This window comes from Mus caroli, chromosome 13 (genome assembly GCF_900094665.2).
Source record: "Mus caroli chromosome 13, CAROLI_EIJ_v1.1, whole genome shotgun sequence".
In the NCBI taxonomy this organism is placed as follows: domain Eukaryota; kingdom Metazoa; phylum Chordata; class Mammalia; order Rodentia; family Muridae; genus Mus; species Mus caroli.
In genome coordinates, this window is record NC_034582.1 from 16,854,947 (window position 1) to 16,868,410 (window position 13,464).

At 38.2% G+C, this 13,464-nt stretch overlaps 1 protein-coding gene across 1 annotated transcript; it reads right to left on the reverse strand.

Moving 5' to 3' along the window:
- Nucleotides 1-323: 323 nt before the first annotated feature.
- LOC110308645 (olfactory receptor 2B2-like) lies at nucleotides 324-1,265 on the reverse strand. Its single transcript, XM_021181066.1, has one exon. It carries the CDS (start codon nucleotides 1,263-1,265, stop codon nucleotides 324-326), a length of 942 nt encoding a protein of 313 aa, XP_021036725.1.
- Between the last annotated feature and the right edge of the window lie 12,199 nt (nucleotides 1,266-13,464).

The window sequence follows — 13,464 nt, forward strand, 5'->3', positions numbered from 1 at the left end:
ATATTAATGCATATGAATGTTTCTGGATAAAAGATTGAAAAATTATTTTAGACCCTGAGATGTATAAGAAACCATATGAGCCACAAAAATTGTATAAAGCCTAAAAATGTGAAGTTTATAGGATTAGCAGTTTGGGAGAATCATAAAGAGTCACTTCTCAGGGCTTGCGAATGAATATATCCAGGCACGCCAACACTATATAGTCCTCTATCAGCAAGACTTTATTTGATGGAAAGCATCACAATAGTTCAGTATAGAAGGAAACAATATAGTGTATCAGGCTGTAAAAACTTATGCTAATAGGGCTATTACTCAGGCATCCCTTATTTTCTACTCAGGATGATCCTTGTCATCAACCTCTTGAACGCTCCATTTACCTCTTTGTTCCTGAGTGTGTAGATGAGGGGGTTCAGCATGGGTGTGATGATCCCATAAAAGAGAGACACCATTTTCCCCCGGTCCTTGGAAGTAGGGGATGGTGGCTGCAGATACATGTAGATGGCAGTGCCATAGAAAAGGACTACCACGATGAGGTGGGAGCCACATGTCCCAAATGCCTTTCGCCGACCTTCAGCTGATCTTATTCTCAACACTGCCTGGACAATAAAAGCATACGATATGAGGATGAGGGTCACGGGTATTAAAAGAAACAGCACACTGATGAAGAACAGCTCTGCTTCATTAGCTGTTGTATCCACACAGGACAACTTGAGCAGGGCAGGGACTTCACAAAAGAAATGGTCCACTTCCTTGTGTCCACACAGTGGCATCTGAAGGGTCCATGTAGACTGTAATACTGAGTTGCTGAAGCCACTGATCCAACATGCAGCTGCCAACTGGAGGCAGCGCCTCTGGTGCATGATGACTGAGTAGTGGAGAGGCCGACAGATGGCTACAAACCTGTCAAAGGACATGACGCCCAGGAGAAAGCATTCCGTGGAACCCAAGGCCAGGAAAATGAAAAGCTGGGCCACACAGCCACCATAGCTGATCACCTTCCGGGTACTGCATATGTTGATGAGCATCTGTGGGACTGTGCTTGTGGTGTAGCACAGGTCCAGCAGGGACAGGTTAGTGAGGAAAAAGTACATGGGGGTGTGGAGTTTGGAATCCAGGCGGGACACAAGAATGATCATCATATTTCCAAAGATGGTCAGAATATAGGACACTAGAAACACCACAAAGAGTGGCAGCTCCAGCCATGGCCGATCTGAAAACCCTAAGAGAATGAACTCCCGTGAGATGCTCTCATTGGCCACACTCATATTAAACGGTACAGCCTCCGAGTCGCTGGAGCACAAAGGGTTATAAGTTGGTGGACATGCTTATTGGATGTGTCAGCTGGTTATGAAGTGATGACTCTGGAGAATTTTGTGCATTCACAAAGTGATCCTGTTAGGGTGAAAATGTATTGACAGAGGTTTAAGTGTCTGTCAAACCTTTCAGAGCTGTTTTTCCATTCCTAACAGTTTTTACCAACGTGATTTCAAGGTTACAGCACTTTATGAGTTTCTACTGTCACAGAAACTTTCTGGGGTTTGCTATGTTATGGATTGGTTGTTCTCTGGTCTCTTTACCAGGTATCTTCTACCAGGCACATCTATTGCTCCTGTTATTTGAATCCAGTTTAATTTCTCCTCAGAATCAGTGAGAGTCTCTGTTCGCTGGCATTGGTGAAAATTATTTAAATCTCATTTCTCCACTATTCCTGCCTTTCCCTAAAACAAATGCAGATATGATATATATGCAGATATGATATATATGCAGATATGATATATGATATAGATATAGCATCTATAGTAAGTTCTCAGACACAATATCAAGAGACTTATTCTATTACTCTCATGTTGGAGAATCTACACAGGATTGTTTGCTCCTGTGACATCTGAGGCTGGCAGGTCTGGCTCATGCACTCCCAACCCTCTTCTGTAACTAGTTACATCCTCTGAGAATGTTTCTTGTCCTATGATCTTCAGGTTCCTCATTTATACAATTTTCCGAACTCTGGAGAATCACGCATGCGCCCCGCTGAGCCTGACTCTGGGTGGGAACAGAGGAGTGTGAATCAGGCAGCCACAGTGAGGGAAGGACTGAGGAGCTCAGGAGACTCAATTGGAGCTTTTACAGAGCTCACTCTCCTAGGGGTCAGCAGCACAAGTGGTTGTGTGACAATCCCAGCAGTCAGCTTTAATCCCAGGCCCAAGGAAATACATCCTAAGTATGGCTGTTACCTTTTGTGTAAACCGTTTGGCAGTGCCTTGACCCCAGGAGCAGAAAAGTTCAACAGTTGTGACAGTGCTCAGATGCTTTGTGTAGATAGGAGCCAGAACCTTAAATGCCTTGGAAGTAGTACTATAGCAAGTCAAGCATCTAACAAGTATGGATTCCATAGAAACTTCCATGAGAAACTAAGATTTAATATGTATTTTATCAATATGAAAATGTGTTTTTCCAATTATATCCAGATTCATTAAAATACTAGCAATGGATATTGCATTTTTCCCACTCTTTCTTACATATTTAGTTCCTCTCAATCTGTTAGGTATACATAAAAGTAGATACGAAATAATATTTCAATGTATTTGTATGTGTGTTTGCATGCTGGTGTGTGCTCCTTTGCACACATGCATGCTACGGCATCTATATGAAGGTTAAAGGGCAACATTAGCCGCTGTTGTATTTTACCTTGCTTGAGACAGAATTTCTATTTTGTTGTTCTTGTTACATATGGCAGTCTAGCTGGCCTCAAGAGTGAGGCAATTCTCTTGTCTGCCTCTCATCTTGCTAGAAGCACTGGGATTCCAAAGAACACCAAATGCTCAGCCTAACAAGGTTTCTGAGGTTTTGAACTCGGGTCCTCAAATTTGTGTAATAAGGAACTCATTTGCTGAGCCATTTTCTCTGTACCTTGGCATGTTTTTTTCTTTTCTTTTTCTTTTTCCTTTTCTCTTTCTTTTTCTTTTTTTCTTTTTGAAAATTCACACTTCCTTTCCTGTGATACCTCATTGGTTTATGCATTCTCAAATCACCTCATTCTAATGGGGTAGTCTTTCAAATACAATTTTTTCTCTTAAGTATGTAGATAACAATAGGAGATCTCTCTCCCACACATACTGCTAACAAAGGGAGGTTTTACATAAAACTTACTCTTAGAAATGATGAGCCCTGCAGGCAGAAGCTTGGGTTTAAATGCTTCTGTAGTTTAGGTTGCTTTCCTGAGAGCCCAGATCTGCTTGAGCAGCAAACAGAAGGAAAATCTGACCAGCTGTGAATGAAGCCTGTGGTCCCACGGAGATGCCAATCCTCTTCTAATGCTCAAATTCTAATGAGAATTTATTTAGTAATATCTTGTACATTCTACTTACCTCTAACGTAAGCATGAGAGTCAGAAAAATTCGTTTTGACTTCCAAAATGCCTGATATTCAAACAGAACTAATTTGAAATGCACAAATATAAGGCTGTTTCCATGTGCTACGTAGTCATATACTGTCTGAGGTGAAATGAACTGACGTTATTTTAGTTTAGCTGGCTGGAAGTTCCAAGGTCTCCAGTCAGAGTGAACTGGATGGCGAGAAGGACACAGTGTTCATGCCCAGGAAATGAGAGGCTGCAGTCATGTTCATCACACTGAAGTGAGCTCATCACTGTTTTATAGAAATATTTTCTGGTTGATTTTATAAAAATGGTGGAAAATATATTTTCAGCCAATACTGGGTTTGGCCTCTTTAAAAATCTCAACACTGTTCCTTCCTTTATACTGTCCTTTAGGGGCGGGGCTAGCCAACCTTCTGACCCAGTGGGAGATGTGGGCGAAGATGTGCAAAGAGATGCCACTCTTCCATTGTTGTTCAGTTCAGAATAAACCTTTCTCCGGGGAACAAGTCCTTAACTTTCTGACACTACAATGATGATTATGGGGGGAAAAAACCTAACCAAACAACAACTAAAAATTGAATTTTGTGCTCAGCAGAGATTTATTTACACTTGTAAATTATTATTGAATGAGTTCTCTAAAGTCATTAGATTAGGTTTTTTCCTTAGTTTTTTTGTTTGTTTGTTTGTTTGTTTGTTTGTTTGTTTTTTCATTTCTTTTTGGAGACAAAGTCTGGATACATAGCCCAGGTTGTCCTAAAGCTCAAGACCCTCCTGCCTCAGTTTTCTAAGTGTTGACATCACAAATGTATGTGGCCACATGGATTTACAGGTGTGTGTCATCACGTGTGGCCAATAGTCAGTTCTATTAGAAATATGAGAACTCACTCCATGTTCTCTAAGATGCCATCTGGAATCATGCTGTCATACTTTTGATTTCTGTATCAGAAAAGAGACCACTTTTTAACTTATCTTTTAAAATTGTTTATTAACTTTTTTTATGATACATCTCATATAAGAAAACTTTTGAAACTTATATACCTATATCCAATATATCCAGAATATCTTTTCTTTTATGAGTTTGTTATCTCTAGATGAAGTTACTTTTAGCAAATGATAGTATATGGGCCCTTAAATTATTTCGTTTAAAATTTATCTGCAATACAGTATTTAGTTCAACCAGAATACAATGCATTTTTATTTTCATTTTTATGATTTTCAGGTTCATTTCCATTTATTTTTTAGATGGATAGGTTTAGAAGACATGTTCATAATTGTTTTTAAAAAACCAACTCTACACTTTTAACAAATTTGGAGAAAAAAAATCCAATATATTACCACATTAAAAAAAAAGTCAAACTAATGTAGAGTAGCTAGGTTTGCAAGTCCAAATAATAAGTATAATAAAACTGATCCAATTATCAATGAAATATATATTAAAGATAATAAAACTCTGTATTCTTATCAGCTTTCAAAAGGAGAAATGAGTTTTGTAGGCTCTTTCTGAAGAGACATAAGAAAATATTTCCTTTTATTTATTTTTCATGTTTTTATTAGTTCTTTGAGACCTTCATACAATGTAATTTGATATTTACCCTCTCCCCAACTCCTTCCAGATCCATTTTCCCTTTCTATTCCACTCAACGGTGTCCTCTCATTTTAATTAAATCTATCAGGTCCAATGTGTGCTGCCTGTATACTCTTGACTGTGTGGCCTTCACTAGAGGATGGCTGACTCACAAGGGACTGCACCCTTCAAGAAAGCTGACTCCCCCTCTTCAGAAGTTAGCAGTTGCCAATAGATCTTTAGGTAAGGATGGGACGTAGTGCTCACCTTCCCTCCCATGTTGGCATCTTGTCTTGCATGAGTTGATGCATGCTGTCTCAACTGTCATGAAATCATATGCAGAGTTCTTCTACTCTGTGAACAAAACACCAGTCCTTCTAGGTCTTATAATATTTCAACCCCCTCTTCATCAGTGATTCCTGAGCCTTAGCGGATGAGACGTGATATCGATGTTCCATTTATAGCTGAGTGCCAAATATGGGCTTCAACTTCTGACTGAAATCCAGTCGGAACGTGGTAGATTACTCCCATGCTATTTATGCTACTATTGCACATGTATGTGTGCCTTGCCTGGCTCCTCCTTGTATCTCTCAGGGTTCACAGCTGGGTAGGATTAGTGATTAATCTTCTCTTCTTGTGATATACATAACACCTTCTAGAACTATGACATCTGGCCAACAGAGATGAATCCTCTAAGTAACTTCTTGCTTGATTTCTCAGTGTTCTATGTGTGGTGTCTTCAGAAAATTGGGTTTAATGTCAAGTTTTGAGTAACCTAGAGCATTGGCAATAGCCTGTAATATTGAGAGATTTATGAGACCTCATCGTCCAACAACTCGAAAAGGGGAAACCCACTCTTGTCACTGTTGTGTCTAATAGGGGTGTTGTTGCCTTGTTATAGGGAACTCTATTTAAACTCCTTATACGTGTGTGTGTGTGTGTGTGTGTATTTTAGAAAGTTTCTTTAGGTTTTCATATGATTTTTTCAAAATGTCTTTAGTTTTAGTTCTCCATATTCCATCCTCTATCTTGCCCTCTCACCTCATGCCTAACCCTTCTGGTACCATTATTCACCTCTAGTCCCCTATGACATTGCTTACTCTCTCCCTTGAAATCCACCCTCCCATGATCCCTTACTAATTTCTTGACCTTTATGGATATTTCCAGCTGTGTACACAAACCTGAGGATTCAAAGCTAATATTCATAAATGAAAGCATATGATGTGTGAGTATGTTTGTGTGTGTGTGTGTGTGTGTGTGTGTGTGTGTGTGTGTGTCTGTCTGTCTGTCTGTCTGTCTGTCTGTCTGTCTGGGCAATTTCATTCAGAATGATTATTTCCAGCTGTATCATTTACCTGTGAAATTAATAATTTCTTAAGAGCTCAAAAATGTTTTGTTATGTAAAAGTACCATATTTTCATTATTCATTCATTGTTGCTAGGTATCTAGGCTGTTTCCATTTCCTGGCTCTTGTGACTAAAGCAGGATTGAACACAGACAGGCAAGTATCTGTATAATATTGTCTCTGCCTATGGATCTTGTGGTTGACCTGTTTCTCAATTTTTGAAAAACCTGTGTTCTGAATTCCAGAGTGCTGCACCGGTTTGTACTACCACCAGCAGAGAACACACATTTCTCTTTTCCTACATCCATGCCAGTCATTGCCTTTGGGGGGTGGGGAGAGGTGGTCTTAGCTATTTTAATTGGAGGTGGATGAAATCTCAAAGCAGTTTTAATTTGCATGTCCCTGATAGCTAGGAATGTTGAACATTTAAAAGAAATGTTTCTCATCCATTTGTAGTCCATCTTTTGAAAATTCTCTCTTTAGTTCCATGGCCCATTTTAAACTTGGCTTATATTCTTCATGTGTAATGGTTCTTTTGTAGTTGTTGTTCTTTGCATATTATAGATACTAACCCTCTGTGAGATGTAGAGATGGAAAAAAGTATTATCCCATTCTGTAGGCTTCATCGCCTATTGAATGATGGTGTCTCTTGCTGTCTAGAAGTTTTTAGTTTAATGAGGTCTCACTTATTAATTTTGGTCATAACACCTATGCTATCAAGGTCATATTCAGAAAGTTCTTTTCTATGTGATTAAGTTCAAGCACATTCCTACTATCTCCTCTATCAGATTCAGGGTATCGGGTCTTATGTTGAGATAAAAATCTAGTTTCATTCTTCTACATATAGCTATCCGGTTAGATCAGCATCATGTTGAAGTTATTTTTTTTCTTCAATGTGTGTTGTCAGCTTTGTTGTCAAAAATCATGTGATGATAGGAGTCTGGGCTGATGTGTAAGTCCTCAATTTTATTCTATTGATCAACATGTATGTTTTTATGCTAGTACCATGCTTTTCTTATTACCATAACTCTGCAGTTATGGTAATCTGGGATGATATTACTACACTTGCTTTTCTTATAAAGGATAGTTTTCAGTGTCTTTTTTATTTCCATATAAAATTTAAGATTTTTCTCCAATTTCTGTGAAAAATGCATTGGAATACTGATGGTGATTGTATTGAAATTGCTTTTGGTAGAGTGGCTAATTTTACATTGTTATTCCTATAAATCCATGAGTATGGGATGTCTTTCCCTTCTGGTATCTTCTTCAATTTCCTATGTCAGTGTTTTAAAGTTTTCATGACAAGTACAAGTCTCTCACATCCTCAGTTATATTTATTTCAAGTGTTTTGGTTTATTTTTATGTTATTGTGAATGGAATTGTTTTCCTGCTGTCTTTCTCAGCATGGTTGCCATTTTTGATTAGTAAATATTGCTCTCTGTATTAATTTTGTATCCTACTACATTGCTGCAGAATTGTGGTGAAGACGTAAATGTATAGCATCATATCATCTGAAAATAAAGGTGTTTTGAGAGATTTTCCACAGAGTTGAGTAGAGAGAATCTCTTGTGCACTGTGTGGATGCTTAGCACCTGTCAGTAAAAAGCTGATAGTCTATTAGCAAATGGCAGGAATAAAAGGTGGGAGGTCCAGCCGAGAGATTAGAATTCTGGGAGAGAGTCAGAGGCTGGAGGATTTATCCTAGACTCTGAGGAAGACAGACACATGAAACTGAGGAGAGGTACCTAGCCTTATGGCAGACTTAGACTACTTTCACTGGGATAATTGAGTTACACGCTAGTAGAAATGAGCCAAAGCTATGGCCTAGGCACCTACTCATAAATACTTAAGTCACAGAGTCATTATTTTAGGGACAGGGTGTGGACAGAAAACCCCTACAAGTTGGGTCTTACACAGATTTTCTTATTGAATGGTGTTATTGCATCTCAGCTTAGATATGGAAGGTGGAAGAAATACCTAGGGAGTTTGATGATCTTAAGAATTTCCTATCTGAAATAATGAGTCCTTCTGAGAAATAAAGATGAAGTTCTCATAGAGCAGAAACATAAAAGTTGAGGAAAGTTAGCCAGGGGAGAAAACTCCGCACACTCTTTTTCCCCCCATTTTGCTCCCTGCCCTTTCTTTTTGTTCACACATGGCCCATTCTCACCCATAACTCATTACAAATACATTAAAGTTTATAACTTATGGAAGTATCATAGTTGTAGAACTCTCTTTTGGGTGAAATGATGTAATAGAACCCAACGATCCTCAGGGTTTCATGTTGCAGTATCAATTTGACACCATCCACTATCTCAGAAGAGTAAACAAAGTCTATACCAGACATCATTTCCACAAATTCAATAACATTGAAACACATTCTCTTTTCCTGCAACATAGTCTAACTGTTTTCTTGGAGCTTTGCAAGAAGGGAAGAAGATATTGCCCATACTACTTTCATCAAATATATCCAGAGCATTTACATCAAGCACCCATTAATTCTTTGAACTTCATTTTCCTAAACTGCTTTGCATGGTTTCAGCCTCTCTGTCGTGAAGATACCACTGTCTAAAGTGGCACATATCTCTTGCATCATTTCCCCTAAATCTACTGTGACTTTTGTTTTGTTTTGTTTTTGTTTTTCAAGACAGGGTTTCTCTGTGTAGCCTTGGCTGTCCTGGAACTCGATTTGTAGACCAGGCTGGTCCTGAACTCAGAAATCCACCTGCTTCTGCCTCCCAAGTGCTGGGATTAAAGGCGTGTGCCACCACGCCCAGCTTGCTGTGACTTTCAAAGCTCCGACTTCCCCTTCTTTTCTGCTTTGTTTGTCCTAGCCCACCACCCACCCCATTGACATAAAGGCATCTTCATTAAGGAAATTAGTTTCTTTAGTAAACTTTTGGGACTGAGTCTCACTCTGTAGTCCATGCTTTCCTAGAACTCATGGCAATCCTGCCTTTGAGTTTTAAGCACTGGAATAATCACAGATGTGCACACCAATTCTTATGTCTTGTAACTTGTGGTATTTCTTTCAGTTTACTCCAAAGGAGCCTTTTTAAAACATTAGTCTTATCAGCCCATGTATAAAGTCCTGATATGGAAGTCCTTTGCTTAGAAAAGCATGAATATTCTTTAATATTGAGCTTGAATCTGAACCTGTTTACATTCCCAACTCTACCTTAAGAGCTTCTGTTTATCTTGTGCTAAAATTATTAAACCATGGAACATTTTTCAGAAACAATGAAAATTGTGAACTAATTTTAATAAAATAACATAGAATAAAGGAGAGGAAGATAGCCTTTCGAGAAAAAAAAACAGCTTAAACTCCAGCCCAGAAACAACCACTGTGGCCTTAAAATTTTAAAGCCTCATTTAAAATTTCTCAGGGGAAAACCATTTGAAGAATGACTATGAATTACATAAGGTAAGACATGTTGGATAACACCACTGTCCCTGATACACAATGTATGCTTTGCAAGTATACATTTTATAATTGGGATTTCTGCAATCACAAAATATCTAGAAGCATCGTGTTAGCTATTTTGCACCTAATAATCTGAGTGATGATGTTCTGAGACTGAAAGATGCCAAAAAGAAGCACATAAAATACTTGATAAAGTGTTCATACCATTAATATTACAGCAGGAGAATAATGGAAAAGAAGGGAGATGAAAAGGAAGATCAAAGTGAAGAAGATGGACAGGATGAAATGATGGAAAAGATGAAGTTGTGGCTGGTGAAGGAAACAGAAAGGATGAAAGCAATGTGGAGCCTGGGAAAGAAGTCAAAAATGAAGATTTCAAGATGAAGAAAAAAGAGGAGACTGGAGTATTGTTTAAAACTGACCTACGTGATATCATAATTTAGTAATGCAGCTATTTTTTTTTACTATTGTTATCTCTTTGTAACAGGCAGAGACCATTAGAGAAAGCTACAACCAATCAACATGCAGAGTTATGGAGCCCAGTCCCACTGGATAAACCTAGAAGACATTCCTACACCTAAGGTTCAGGGATTATTGTGGAGCAGAGGAAAGATGGATTGTAGGAGTCAGAGGGGCAGGGAGTTTGATGTGATTGTGTGTCTCCTAGTAACATCAGAAGATACAGCCATAAAGTTTCACCAGCATGACAGCCTAAACATTATCTGAATAAGGACAGTAGCAACACACATGCTAATGTGGACAGGGAAAAGCCCAAGAGGCCTCAGTTATACACAAAGAATTACAGGCAACCAAGGAATACTGAGAGCAGGAGAAATAATCTCCCCAGGGAAGAGCACAGTTGGTCATCCAGTATCACGTGGTCAGTCCTGAAAACCCACATACAAATAACATTATACTGACAGAGCAGGCTGCACTTATGTATTTAGAAATATATGTGTATGTGTGTGTGTCTATGTGTACAATAACAATTAATGTAAAAAGAGGGCATGAAGTTGAAAGAACAAGGAAGGTGAATGGGAGGGCTTGGAGGACATAAATTGAACTGGAAAATGATGTAATTATATTATAATTTAAAAAAGAAATCTTGAAAAACTGCTCTACATGATATCATAATTTGGCAACATAGTCCATTATACACAGGGTGAAGAGAAAATTTTGACAAACTTACCAAAATGAAAGAACCAAATGCTTACTGTGGTTGGTAAGTGAAGAAATGTGGGTGCAAGGATAGAAGACAGGAATGTGGCAGAAAGAGAAGCTTTTTATTTGATCTACTCACAGAAAAACACATTTTGTGTCATGGCATCATCTAAGGGCCATACAGTCTGTTATTCAAACCCTTGTATGTAATAAGAAAAACCTGTGATATGAGAAGAAATCAGAAGCGCATATAATCAATAATCAAGATTTCTTTCAAAGATGCCCTATACAGAAACTACTAAACACTTAAGATTTTGTAATTAGTGAGAAAATGGTTGGGTGTAAATATGAACTTTGAAAGAATATTAGCAGTGAAAGTAATGAGGTTGTGGCAATTTTATTTGATAAATTGAAATACTGAAAAGGAATGAGCCTTTTAAAACTTAAAAGTAGAACAAAAAATTAAGAACTCTATTGAGAGACAAATGAATAGAAATATGCTGGCAAGAAGAAAGAAAAATAAACACAGGACACAATCGCAGCATACCCCTATAATATCTGCATCTGGGAGGCAGAAAGGAGACTCAGGAATTTGAGGTCATTCACTGTTGTACATTGAGTTGGAGGTCAGCCTTAGCTACACCGACCCCAACTTGACAACCCCCAAATGGAAAGGATTATGAACATGCAAAATTTGCATAAGAAACTGTGATAGCTAATCTCCATTGTCAATTTCATGGAGCTTAAATTTATCATAGAAATACATTGTAGAAGGTTTCTATAAGGATGTTTCCAGAAACGCTTAGTTCAGCCAGGAAGACTCACTGTAAGTGTAAGCAATGCTATTCCATGGGCTGAGGACAACTGCACTAAAAGCAAAAAGTGAACTGAATGTTAGCTTAGTGCCTGTCTCTCTGCTCCACCCTCCTCAGCACCCACTGTGGATACAATGTGCCTTCAAACCATGCCCCAAGTAAACCCTGCCTTCCCTAAGGTACTCTAGTTAGGTATCTGCTCACTGCAGTAAGAAAAGCAACTAGTACAGAGAAAAATGACTGCTTATAGACGGAGATTAGAGAATTCTGGCTGCTACACATTCAAACAGAGGACTGATGCATGAAGATCTCAAAAAAAAAAAAAAAAAAAAAACGAAATAAATGATCCAATTAAAACTGGCCTATACATCTAAAGAGAGTTCTCTAAAGAAGAAATAAAAAATGGTCAAGAAATGCTTTTTAAATGTTCAACATCCTTAGCCATCAGGGAAATGTAAATTAAAACTTCTCTGAGATTTCATCATTCCCTAGTTAATATCAAGAAAACAGCAGACAGAAAAAAAGGACTGCAGAAAGGCAAACTAGTGTATTCACAATAGAATCAGTGTGAAGAATTCTCAAAGAGTTAAAAGTAGATCTAGCATATATAACCAATCACTGCTTGGCATACACCCAAAGAACACAGTTTCTTACTCCACAGATATTAGCTCAGCCATGTTTTTGCTGCTCTATTCATAATACCTAGGAGGTAAAAACAATCTAAATGTTCCTTGTCTGGTGACAAGGTAATGAAAATGTGGTACATTTTGAATGTCCATTTAGCTTTATAGAAAAATAAAATTTTCAGGCAAATAGATGGAACTGAAAGGACAACATTGTGCTGGTTAATTTTGTTTTTGCTTTGTCAAATTACACAAACTAGAGTCACCTAGAAAATGGAAAAAAAATTGTTCCATCGGATTGTCTTGTAGGCAAGTCTTAAATAGTGACTGATGTGAGAGAGGCCAGACAGCTGTAGACAGAGCTACCCATGGCAGACGATTCTTCCTGATATGTATTTGTATTTTGTCCTGGATTCCTTTGACAATGGACCCTAACCTAACCAGCAAGATATACTAACTCCTCTCCTCCCTATGCTGCCTTTGTTTATCACAGCAATAGAAAACAAATTTGGACATTTACTAAGTGAGGTAGCTAGACCCAGAAAGACAAATGTTGTATATTTGCTCTTATTTGTGAATTCTAGCTCCAAATCTTTAGCTTTGAGTACACAATCTGACATAACCACAAAAGCTACGAAATTAAAACAGGATCATGTTGGGGAAGGAAAAACAGGAGGTCTAGCAAGGCAGAGTGAGACACACGTCCTGTGAAAGGGGAAAGGGGAGAGATGGGAGGAGGGTACATTAACTAGGAGCAGGGAGGAAAGGTATATAATACAGGGAAGGGGGTGTGGATAAATAATACTAAGGATGTTTGAAAAGCCATAGGGAAACATTTTGTAAGCTTACTTAAGAATACACATACATAAAATTCATAAAATTGAAAAGTTTCTCTAAGGCAAAAGACACTGTCAATAAGACAAAAAGGCCACCAACAGATTGGGAAAGGATTTTTACCAATCCTAAGTCTGATAAGGGACTAACATCCAATATATACAAAGAGCTCAAGAAGCTGGACTCCAGAAATTCAAATAACCCCATTAAAAATGGGGTACAGAGCTAAACAAAGAATTCTCAACCGAGTAATACTGAATGGCTGAGAAGCACCTGAAAAAATGTTCAACATCCTTAATCATCAGGGAAATGCAAATCAAAA